The sequence below is a fragment of the Anneissia japonica genome, unplaced genomic scaffold (assembly GCF_011630105.1).
Source record: "Anneissia japonica isolate Jap-2015-1 unplaced genomic scaffold, ASM1163010v1 scaffold287869_len1821871_cov162, whole genome shotgun sequence".
Lineage (NCBI taxonomy): Eukaryota > Metazoa > Echinodermata > Crinoidea > Comatulida > Comatulidae > Anneissia > Anneissia japonica.
The window spans coordinates 269,589-281,827 of NW_022741034.1; the positions used below are offsets into that span (position 1 = coordinate 269,589).

Consider the following 12,239-nt stretch of genomic DNA (forward strand, 5'->3'; position numbering starts at 1 on the left):
TATTCATTCATGTTTTCGAATATCAATATAAATCTTTTTAATCAAAAAGTTGAGTCTTCTACTTTAGTAGAACAGTAGAGACAAATACAACGTTGCGTGCATGGACGCAATTTTCTTGATACTGTACACCCAGTCGCCGTACGCATATCCATCCTTAAGCTGTTGAAAAAATAATGGTGATTATAGTTAGTCGTTGAGTATCGTTCAGTATTTCAGTATGTATTTTGTCTTATATTATAATTATCAGTGTATCAAAAACATGATAAATGAGATATTGTTATATGCAACACTAAAGCGTACATAGGCTTAGGCTTACTAAGCCTTGGCCTAGAAATTTCATCAGAAGGCCTAGGCTAGGGCCTAGCTAGGCCACCTAGCCTACCTACTAGAGAGAGGCGCGCCTACTAGGCCTACATTGTTATCTAGGCCTAGGCCTACTCTGCAGTAGTACTGGTCATTGCTTATAGAAGGTGGTTGAGGCTACTAAACTATCAGGTTTCTGGACAAAAGCAATAAACTAAAAGGGCAATAAGTCAAAATGGCAATGACCAAAAAAAACCAGAAAACAGCAACACTTTTTGACCAGGACGGCAATAGGGGCCTAGACCAATATGCAATAAATTTTAAAAAACGGCAATAAGTCAAAACACCAAGACCAAAACGATGCTAAACAGTTTATGTCATAAAAGTAAAACTGCGAAAAAATAAACTGATTATAAACATGAAAGTGTACTACGATTAAATACGATAAAAATTAGGCTAATTAATAGCAACAGCAATCATTAACAATAATAATAATAATAGTAATAATAATAATAACAATAATAATAATAATAAAAATAGTCATACAAATTCAATATTAAAAAGATGGGGGGGGGGGTACAATATAAAAGCATTAAAACATTTAAATGAAACTTTCAAATACAGACAAAATAAGGCTAAACAATTTATGTCATAAAAGTAAAAAAGTGCAAAATAATAATAATAATAAACATTAAAAGTGGGATAAAGAGCCCATGGCAATATTTGGTTTGCCTTTTGGGACAATTTCAAAACAATTCAGAAAATTATAACTCTGGCCCGCGCCCGCTGGTGCTTGCTAGCCTTGGCATTGATTTCACTCCTTTGCCATTGTAGTCTATGCCGTTTTGGTAATTATCATTGCCGTTTTGGTCATTGCCGTTTGGTTTATTGCTGTTTTGACCTGCTACCAACTAGCTGCCTGAGTAGTAGTAGTAGTGTTACTATTGTAGTGTAGGCATCCTGCATACTCTGTACCTGTAGATAAGTTTTGTGTTGTGTTTACTGATTCCATATCCTGGATTCACCCCAGATTCATTAGTTAGGCCTAGGCCTATTACAGTCCATGATCAGTCAAAAATATGTTTGGATCATGTTAAGTCTGAGTTAGTAGAAGATACAGGCTTAGGTTTGTGCCTATATAAACCAGAGTCTAAGAAATACCAAAAATAAATTTTGTTTTCCAGTCTAGGTAAAATTTGATATCGGAAGCAGTAATATTGTTCAATATTTTGCAACAAGTTCAGGTGAGGTCAAAATCCAGGGTCCCAAGCCTCCCGGAATTCACAGAGTCTCCCGGAAGTCAGGGAACCTCCCTCACATTCCTGTGAGCAAGCAAGAATCTCCCGGTAGGTAAACCACCTATCACAAATTTAACGATATTTAGACATTTTTACGCAATTTTTAATACTGTATTATCAATTATCTCCCGGATGTCAGTGCGAATGGCTATCATCTTCCACAGCAGAATATAAAAAAAGCTTATTTAAACAGATTTCCCGGATGTGGATCCTTCCAACTAGGGACCCCTGCAAAATCTGTTGAAAGTTGTACACACAAGAAGAAGCAGTGGTGGCACCCGATTTGGCTGACAGGAGATGGGGAATATTTGGTTGGGGGGGGGTCTGTCAATTTCTGATGGAAGGGGAAGTTAAGGGCAAAATTAATCTGTTTTTTCTGGTTGTATGGTCTGACACGTTGCAGTTGATGGGTGTTTGGGAATTTTAGACTTTAGGAGTTCTTTGAAATCCAAAAGAATTGTCAAGTTTCTGTCATACTTGTTGATATACAGTCTCCATCCGGAAGTACATACACCATAAAACTCATCTGAAATCACCATTAGTTTTACATTTTCCACATTTATTTAAGAACAATCTTTGCTAAGAGTTATAATGTTTTTCTTGCTTCTAACTCTTCAGAAAATATCAAGTTTTGATTTGGAGTGAGACTAGCCACAGTGTTTGATCATGCATGAAGAGACGTATATCAGTAAGATGCGTCTTAGTAGAGATGAGGTCATTGGAATGTTGTTCCGTCTGACACTACTTGGCGCTTGCACATACTTCGGAGTTAAGTGGATTGTAAATGCTATGGATCCCACTAAGAAGCAAAAAGATGAAGCACAGAAGGAGGTAACCAATTACAAATAAGTTTATTATAGTACAACTGTTTCGATCGTTAATAAACCAAACACAATTGATGTTAACTTACTGCAATAATATATGCAGTTCTACAATAATATTTAAGCAAACCAGATAAAATTACATTTAAAGTTTATTATAGTATACTAATAATGAATGTTCATAAGTGCGTTGAGAAGAATAATTTCATTAGTTGAAAGATTGACTGTTGGAATGGAAAATATTACTTCCATTGCACGAATAAGAAACATTCATTATTTGTTTTATAACACATCTAAATTGGATTCTTTTCATTAGATAATTAATGGAAAAATCTAACTTTTTTCAGAATTGAACAGTCCACCATCTTTTTAACCAATGAAAATATCGTATTGTATTTTGGAGGCGTCTCTGTATGGCTCATCTTGCGTAGAAAATATCACGACAGCCCTAATTTCACATCTCTATTGACTGAAAGTAAAGCTGTTTATTATTTTTACTTTTAGGCTAAAAAGTTGATGATGAGAATTGGAGTGCAAAATGTGACCTTATCAGAGTATGAAATGTCAATAGCAGCCCAGCTCTTGGATCCAAGCACGCTACGGACCACGTGGGACGATATTGGCGGCCTGGACGATGTGATAGATGAAGTGAAGCACATGGTTATTCTACCGTTACAGAAGAGGCATTTATTCTCAAACTCCTCATTACTTAGCCCACCAAAAGGTTAGTATGATAATCTTTATCTTTTTAATATAAGCTTATTGAAAATGGCCACAAATTTTAGCATTAAGAAACTGAACTGTAATCAGAAGGAAGGACATTTATCATCCTTGGCTTTTTTCTTCAAATTGCAATTGGGAAATATAAATTTGTTAGATTTCTGGTTCATTGTTTCACCAGTGTATAAATGTATTTAAGTAAATTCTAATGTTTATGTACTCTATGTTTATTAAATATTTTTTATAATGACTAATCAGTTGTATCTTAACTATATATCTTGTACTTTAACACTGCTCATTTAACTTTTTTTTAATAATAAGTTTATGTATTTTATATTGTATATTAAGTAAAGAGAAACTTGAATTTGGACTATAGCATCTTTTCAATAAAGTCACGGATAAAATATAATATGTGTCTTCACTGATGTTTTCACTGATTTACAAACCTTTCAAATGTAAGACTATAGGAAATTGGAATTGTATTTTTTAAATGTTGGCGAAAATTGTTTTCTAGTCCTATATTCTGTACAACAACTGCAATTTCAAATAGAATAATTGAGATTGGATAAAAATACTCATTTGATTGCGTGTACGTAACTTCTTTTAAGGTGTGCTACTCCACGGCCCACCTGGGTGCGGTAAGACAATGATCGCTAGGGCCATTGCCCGTGAATCTGGTTGCCGGTTTATAAATTTGCAGGCATCAGGTCTTACTGACAAATGGTACGGAGAATCGCAGAAATTGTCCGGTGCAGTTTTTTCATTAGTGAGTTCATTTCAATCCTAATTCTTATGTTTTCATGCATTATCACACTTTTCCCTTGCATTTTCCTGCTTGTCTACAGTTAGTAGTATTTCATTGCTACAGTCTATTATTAATATAAATAAAACAATAAAGAGGCTCTGACCTTCATGGCATTGCACAACATAAGTGCTTTAATGTGTGTATGTATATATTAGCTAGTTGTTACAGTCAGTCTATTATTATTACTGGCTTCAAAATTATTATATATATATTCTTTTACCCGCAGGCTATGAAAATTCAACCTTGTATTATTTTCATTGATGAGATTGACTCTTTCCTTCGGAATCGTGCGGCACAAGACCATGAGGCCACAGCCATGATGAAAGCGCAGTTCATGACATTATGGGATGGAATTGCAACAGACCCACAGTGTCAGGTAGGAGAGAAATTCATATACAGTATTGACAACAGTATATACAGTATTGACAACATTGCATTAAGGAAATGAACACCAGTATATACAGTATTGACAACATTGCATTAAGGAAATGAACACCAATCACAAATGCTGTAATAAGCTTTACAGTTATTCATTCAGGTGTGTTCAGTTCCTGGAAAAGTTAACAGATAAACAATTCATTTAGGATATCAGATGCAGTATTTCTGTTTTATTACTGGTACTGGTAGGGGCATTTATAATGCGCCTCTTCCTTGCGGTTATAAAGCGCCTTTAAGTGTTGCTGCTGGTATACAGCACAGGAGCAGGCGACCCCATTTATACTCCTGGGTGGAAAGAAGCAATGCTGATGAAGTGTCTTGCTCAAAGACACAAGCGAAATTAATAACAAAAAGATTATGAATGATGACACCAATGTTATTTATTTTAACAATGTAAGAAGTAGCTCACAAAATTTTTACAAAAATACTTTTTTCATATATCTTTAGATCCTGTTAACTTGTTTGCTCATTAAACAACACAGCCAGCAGAGAACATTTTTATATATGATTGTTAGTAAATAGTAAATCTGCAGATGGGAGTGTTTTATGTTCCTCCTTGGTGAATGCCAGTCCATAACGGGTTACCCCAGCAAATTTGCTGGTACCCATTGATTTAGTTTTGTAGATTAAATCATTGTAAAGTGCCTTGCTCAGGGGAACAAGTGAAAGGCACAGCAAGGATTGGAAACCAGACCAAACCTCTTGCTACAAAACGAAAATGCTTGTTTTAAATTTTACATTCATGTTTTTTTTCTAAATTTTCTTTTTGAAGGTTTTTACCTGTACGTTATTACACACTGTAATTTATATAAACTAGCAATATAAACTACAGCCCTGGACTTTCTAGTTTTGTATTTCCTGGCTAGTTTTAGAGTGTTGATTGTTATGCAAAATGAGAAATAGCTAAAACTATAAGCTGCAAAGAGTAATCAGTTCAATTGTAGTTGTTGATGTTATTTTTGAGGTGATGGTGATGGGTGCTACCAACCGTCCTCAAGATGTCGATGCTGCAATACTTAGAAGAATGCCAAGCGTTTTCTGTGTGCAATTACCAGTAAGCATATCTCTTCATATACTCTTCAATAAACAATTTTAATAACAATTTAAAATTTATTATTTTCTTATATAATTAAAAAAGAACAGGAGCTAAATAATAATTTGGATTAAAACTTAAAATAAATTATATAACATATGATGTTGGTGCTTCATAAAAATTATTGTATAGAGAGCAGCATAGCTCAGTTGGCTAAACTGTTGGTAACCACTGGGTGTGCGTTGAACCGTGGAGATCCTTCGGTACCCGGTTCCATTTCATCATTTGCTTTCTGTATGTTTCAGCTGAAAGGGCTGAAGTGATGTGCATGTTAAAGAACACAATGCACTCTTTGAAAAAGAGTAGGGGATAGCCTTCCGACTTTCATGGGTTATCCCTGGTGTTTGCACCAAATATATCTTATCTTATATTTTCTTTTTTTGCTTCAGAACAAACGTGCAAGGAAAAATATTCTAGACATTATATTAGATAGTGAAGATGTAAGTATCATGTTTGGATTATTATTGTTTGCCTCCATATGGCATAATTTTAACAGATTCTTCACCAATCAAGCACACAAAAATGTTCGCTAGTTGCATCACATACTGGTTGGCATAGCAACATTGCATTGTGGATGGTGTGCAAGACCTGCAATATAAATAAATAAAATGAATAAATGTGTGCTGCAATATATACTAATTGTGTATTGTACAGACTGCCTCTATGTATTTGCTCCTCCCCAACAAAAGTAATACAGTAATATAAATGAAATAATTTGTAATTTCTGTTTTATTGATTTTTAAATAACATTTTTGAGACAAAACTTATTGTCCCCATTAGGAGTTAAACCTATGACTACCTGTTGGGGTACCTGTTGTGTTCTTTGCCAACTGAACCATGATACACAGTTAGTGTAAAGTGTATTTTTCTGTTGAGAACACATTTCTTGTAAATGACTATCCAGTACCAGTTTTTCCACTCTGTCTCGAATCATCTGGTTCCTATAATGAAGTGTTGTTGGGTCCCCAGAGCCTCACTGTTGTTCTTGTTCTTGTTACCAAAACTTTAAAGTGTCCAGCGTCACCAGTTTTCAAAGGACGTGCAGGAAATTTTGTACACATAAACTAGAGATGATTTCTCCCTACACCTACAAAACAAAACAGGGGTTTCAGGATGGACTGTACATTACTGCCATTACCACTAATAGAGCATGTCCCATGGGTGATGCAGTCGGTTAAGAATGTGTTCTAAAGAACTTAAGGTTGTGAGTTCGAATTGCGTCTTGGTATTCAATTTTTTTTTTCCCAATTTTAAGAAATTTGTTTTTTTCAATTCTAAGATATTTTGATTTTGTACAAATGAATATTCTAAATAAAATTTTTTTTGGTACAAATAAACATTCTAATTATTTAAAAATTTCTATCTTATTAGCTCTTCCAAAAAACCCAATATAATAACTAGCACCTGTACCGTATTTAAGTGTGGAGGAACATGTGTGCCAGTGAGCGGCTCTTGTTCCTATAATGAAGTCCATGATTATGTTGTTACTTCAGCCTGATTGGACTGATAATATCATAACCAGAGACTGAAGAAACATCAATTAAAAAAGATCGCTGATTGTGATCAAAATGTCCACGTAATTGCTAATGTTATTTTTAGTTAATCATTAATAAAAGTTGTTTATTTACGTTTTTTCCATTTTTTGAAAGCATAGAGGTTTTTAGTGCTGTGTGATACACAAGAGAATACTATTAACAACAGCGATGTTGATGACGATGATGATACTGATTCTAATATATATATGCCTTTAATATCTTATAGAAAAGTGAAGATATTGACACAGATAAGCTAGCACAGGAGACGGAGAAATTTTCAGGCAGTGATCTGAAGGAACTGTGTAGAGCAGCCTCTGTGTACAGAGTGCAGGATTATGCAAAAGATAACAAGTATGTCCACACATTTGGCTTCTTTTAAAGTTTCCTTTTTATAACAATTTTGAAATGTTAGCATAAATGTATTTGGGTTTATAAAGCTGAGTATATATAAGTGATGAAGTGACTCCTATGAAAGTAAGTTTTAGCTAGCCCCCATGGGCTCTCATGGTAGCCACAGTGCAACTGACCCTTGGTGGTTAATTGAGTAGTACATTGAAAGAATAATACTGCATTATGCTGAAAGGCATATACCACTGCACCATGTGCTTGAATTCACATGACAATGTACTTGAAAATATAACACAATGGCAGTAAGTCAGACAAGAAAATAATTTAAAAGCAAAAAGTTTTCAGATATTATATTGAGGTACAGCATTGGGTTTTACAAGTTTAGGCACTGTTGTGTGTAAGGTGGACACAATGTCTGTACTTTTGTCTTAGAATTGTAGATATAGCAGATTAAAACAATGTTTTAGGGAACTTCAGCTATAAACCTAGTAGTACTATGTTTCATTTCATAAAATTTAAGTGATTAATGCTAATCTTAATTTAAGTTATTAATATTGAACATTATAATCGTTATTTCCTTGCTTCATAGGAGTGATGTCCCTGATGGGTCAGATTGGCTGCGTCCTCTAAAGATGGCTGATTTATCAAAGGCTCTGACTAAAATGAAGGGTGCTAAATCCATGGCTCCAATTCCAGACTTAGATTAAAGATTGTACCAGGGAGTTTAGGCCTACAACTCCCTGGTTGTACCGTTCTTTGCTGCGATGTGTGGTAGGACTTGTGTTTGACTTACAAGAACAGGAAGATTTTGTGAACAATGAGATTTTGCCCTTGTGGTTGATTAACAGGATGGCCATTACTATAAAAGAGGAGAATATATACTGTCTACATTATATGGAAACCCTTTTGCACAATTTCAACATACAAGCACATTAAAATGTACTTTTTCTACAGAAATCAATACCAATCTCCACCAAGAAAAACTGCTCAACCATACCACCAAACAAGAATCCTGATAATCTATGCTGTACATTCAAGCAGCTGAAACATACCACTGTGTGTGGGGGGAGTGTGTGTGAGGGCACTGGTGTGAAGGGTGCAAGTGTGAAGGGTACGAATGTGAGGTGTGCAGGTGTGGGTGTGTGTGAATTGCGTGGGTGTGCTTGCAATCAGGTATATGCTAAGCAGATACCAACACAGGACAAAAGCATTCCAAGAATTAAGGTGAACGTACAAAGAGGATTGATTGAACCAACAATACAAAGCTTTCATTTTCTTATAGTGATTATTTGAAACATAGTCAGTCAGTGGAAGACTTATATAGAGTTTGTACAAAGTTTTAAACTGAATATAGATACTTTGTAATATAGATTGTTTAAATCTCAGTTCAACTTATCTTGGTTTTCCTCGTTTAATCCTGACAGTTTTACTTTTATTTATTGTATGTTGAAGTACATAATTATGAGTGCAAAACATATAAAGAAACAAATAATTTTCAGTTGTCTGGTGAAATTTAATGTTGACTATTTTAAAGTCAGGCTCCGGAGGAAAACAATTTTTTTATATGTTGTAGAACTGATTTTTCTAAGACAGAAAAAAGTTGTTTGACGAAAAACTGGGGAACGGTGAATAAGATACAGATTTTCTAATATTAAAAAACTGGGGGGAAAAGGGGCGTAACTGCCAATTTTTACACCTTATTCCCCCAGTTTTTAAATATAAAAAAATCTGTATCTCATTCACCGTTCCCCAGTTTTTTGTCAAACAACTTTTTTCTGTCTTAGAAAAATCAGTTCTACAACATATCAAAAAATGTTTTTCCTCCGGAGCCTGACTTAAATTTATTTATCATTATTTCAAGAAAAAATTATATTCATAATTCTCATTATGTATAGAAGGATGGGAATGTAGCAAACCATAATTGCATATTCATTCATTTCTTACATTTCTGCATTTTTGTGAATTATATGTATGATCAGTGAAATCATCAATTTAAATGTTTCTCCTTAAAAAGGTGTAATTAATTTGGATAAAAGACTCTCAAAATGTACAGAAAATGTATAAAATTTATTTGCATAGGTTTTTATGTATTTAATAATTACAGTTGTAAAAATATATACATCTCAGGTGTTAATGTATATTACTGTATAAGCCAATTGTGACATCATTGTCCTTCGGCATTAATTTCCCAACTGCTATAGACCTATCCAAGAAGGATGGCGCCCTCTATACTAAGTGCTTAGGTTTTTGTATTAAATAGTCTGATAATAAATTTCAAGTCTTACATTTATCCATTTTAGCTGTAGAAAATGTAAACGTCCTTAGAACTTCATCCTTGATTGGGTGTAGAGCATACTAATATTATTAGCACTCACTGATTAGTTGGATTTAACAAATGCATGGTTAAAATGCACTGATTGGTTAAATATATTGTATGTGTGGCCAATGACTCAGAGTGATTGGTTGAATTAATGTATGATTTGCTGTGTGGCTAAATACTCTGCTGATTGGTTGAATTTTCATGTGTAGCACATGACTCAGCTAATTGGTTTGATTTAATGCCTACACGACTAATGCAGTATACCAATGAAGTAAAATATTTTTAGCAATTATGCGATATGTATTTCAATTGTTTTCTCTGGCAAACTCTGTCATATAATAATATAATCCAATACCTAGCAACCTTACTGAATTATAAGCTACCAAACTTGAAGACTGGATTTAAACAAGTGCATGTCCCTGTGCATGCATTGCAATTGTAGACATCCTTATTTGTCTAGCATGTGATTGGTTTGATACAGAGCTGATTGGTTGAATTTTCATGTGTAGCTAATTGAAATAAGCCGGGCACTCCCTGCGTTGTATGACGAATTCAACTCCATTCCCTGTGAGCGATAGATGACATGCCGTCGTCTGTTGATTATCAGTGGTAGTCTTAATGGATCGTCAATAACAACAATCCGTTGAGCGCGTGTCGTCGCGCCGAGTTTTTTGTAGAATTGCGTCAGCCGATGACTTTCGTGTGCAGTGAGTCCCCGGTCTAATGCAGTATACCAATGAAGTAAAACATATTTTTTGAAATTATGTGATTTTTTTTTCTCAATTGTTTCCTCAGGCAAACTCAGCCAAATAATAATATAATCCAATACCTAGCAACCTTAATGAATTGCAGGCTACCAAACTTGAAGACTAGATTTAAACAAGTGCATGTCACTTCTGTGCATTCATTACAAATGTAGACATCCTGGTTTGTCTAGCATGTGATTGGCTCAATTGATACAGAGCATTGTCTGACTGTTAGATTTTAATAAAATGATCCATGGGCTGGCAATGATAACAAACTAGGCCTGCACTCTTATTAAAATGTAATTTTGAAAGAGCAGGGAGATTTAAAATATACATCTCTCTGGTAAGAGTAATTATTAGTTAAGTTTTAATATGATTGATATGTTTTTAATAAATGCGAAGTGAATAGTGACATTGTGTGCAGTTTTTGTCTTTATTGTAAGAATGATTGGGGAGGGGATGATGATAATGAACTGGCACCTGCAGGTGTTGGGACAATTCCCTTCCCTCTAATGGACAAACACAAACTCTGAAGAAGCACAGACCCCATTGACAAGCATAGACCCTCTGTTTCCTTATGCATGAGTCCCTCGGAAATTGTGACAGACTCCTGCACTCCTGCGCAAGCAAGAATCTCCCGAAAAATAACCCATCTCCTGCAAATTCATAATACAGTACTATTTGTATGTTTTTACTCCTTTTATCAATAATTGTCTCATTTAAGACACTTCTGATGGGTATATATGTGCAGCAGAATAAAATTAATTGTATTAAGAAAGCTCATTTACCAGATCTCAAGGAGAACAAAAAAAATATGATTTAAGGCAATATTTGTTGGGTAAATTCATGAATTTGGATTGAATTTAATAGTCAAAGGGCAGCAGACCAATTGCCTTTGACTACTGTAAGCATATTTTTCACATACAAATTGATTAAAAATTAAATGTAAGTAGAGGGCAGCAGACATTATTTTTCTTGTAGCAGCTCATAAAGTTTGATATTCATTTTTACATTACACTGGATAATTTTAACAACACTTTGATATGTTTCTCTAGTTCAAAGTTGATAAATTATTATATCCTTTTATTTAATTGAGATAATAAAAATTAATTTGAATTGTCATTGTCAGAATAAAAAAGTTTTATATGAGAACAGTGGTGGCGCCAAGACCTGCCCGACGGAGGGGCTAAAGGCACCAATGGGGGAGCTAGTGAAGCGAATCGAGTCTCACTTGGCTGGGGGCCAGGGAGCCGCCTAGGGCCCCCCGGTGGGGGTCCAGGGGGGCGAAGCCCCCTGGAAGCCACGGATATTTGATGAATTATGGCGAATTTTTATTACTTAGGCCTATTTGATAGGCATCGAGTTACTATAATATCACTTCATGTAAGCTATACAGTAGTACTTTCTGATGTTGAGTTGAAATCAGCTTCCAAAACCAAAACATTTTGAATAAAGCAAGAAACAAAGAGTATGCAATGTAACCATCTAATTTATTTTCAAATCCTCATTCTTGAAATTTAAATTCTATATTTTGGAAATGTTGCATGAAATCTGTCAACCATGCCGTCATGGTCGAGGTTGCTTCACCTATCACGATGTATTCCAACCATCATGAGGCTATCTAAATGAGTATTTGTCATAACAGAATTGAATTATTATTATATTATTATTATTATTATTATTATTATCGTTATTGTTGTTGTGATGAAATTTAACACAAACAATATGGTGGCTAAACGAATATTACATGTAAATTTTTTTTGTTTGTTTGTTCCCCGACAAAATTATCGTCTTCCCCGACGGGGGGGGGGG

At 34.7% G+C, this 12,239-nt stretch overlaps 1 protein-coding gene across 1 annotated transcript; it reads left to right on the forward strand.

Moving 5' to 3' along the window:
• The first annotated feature begins 81 nt into the window (after nucleotides 1–81).
• Nucleotides 82–8,968, forward strand: LOC117118518 (ATPase family AAA domain-containing protein 1-B-like). Its single transcript, XM_033263141.1, has 10 exons — nucleotides 82–215; nucleotides 1,488–1,649; nucleotides 2,220–2,432; nucleotides 2,927–3,146; nucleotides 3,751–3,908; nucleotides 4,174–4,323; nucleotides 5,350–5,439; nucleotides 5,868–5,918; nucleotides 7,240–7,364; nucleotides 7,951–8,968. Exons 3-10 carry the CDS (start codon nucleotides 2,268–2,270, stop codon nucleotides 8,066–8,068), a joined length of 1,077 nt encoding a protein of 358 aa, XP_033119032.1. The 5' UTR covers nucleotides 82–215; nucleotides 1,488–1,649; nucleotides 2,220–2,267; the 3' UTR covers nucleotides 8,069–8,968.
• Nucleotides 8,969–12,239: the final 3,271 nt, after the last annotated feature.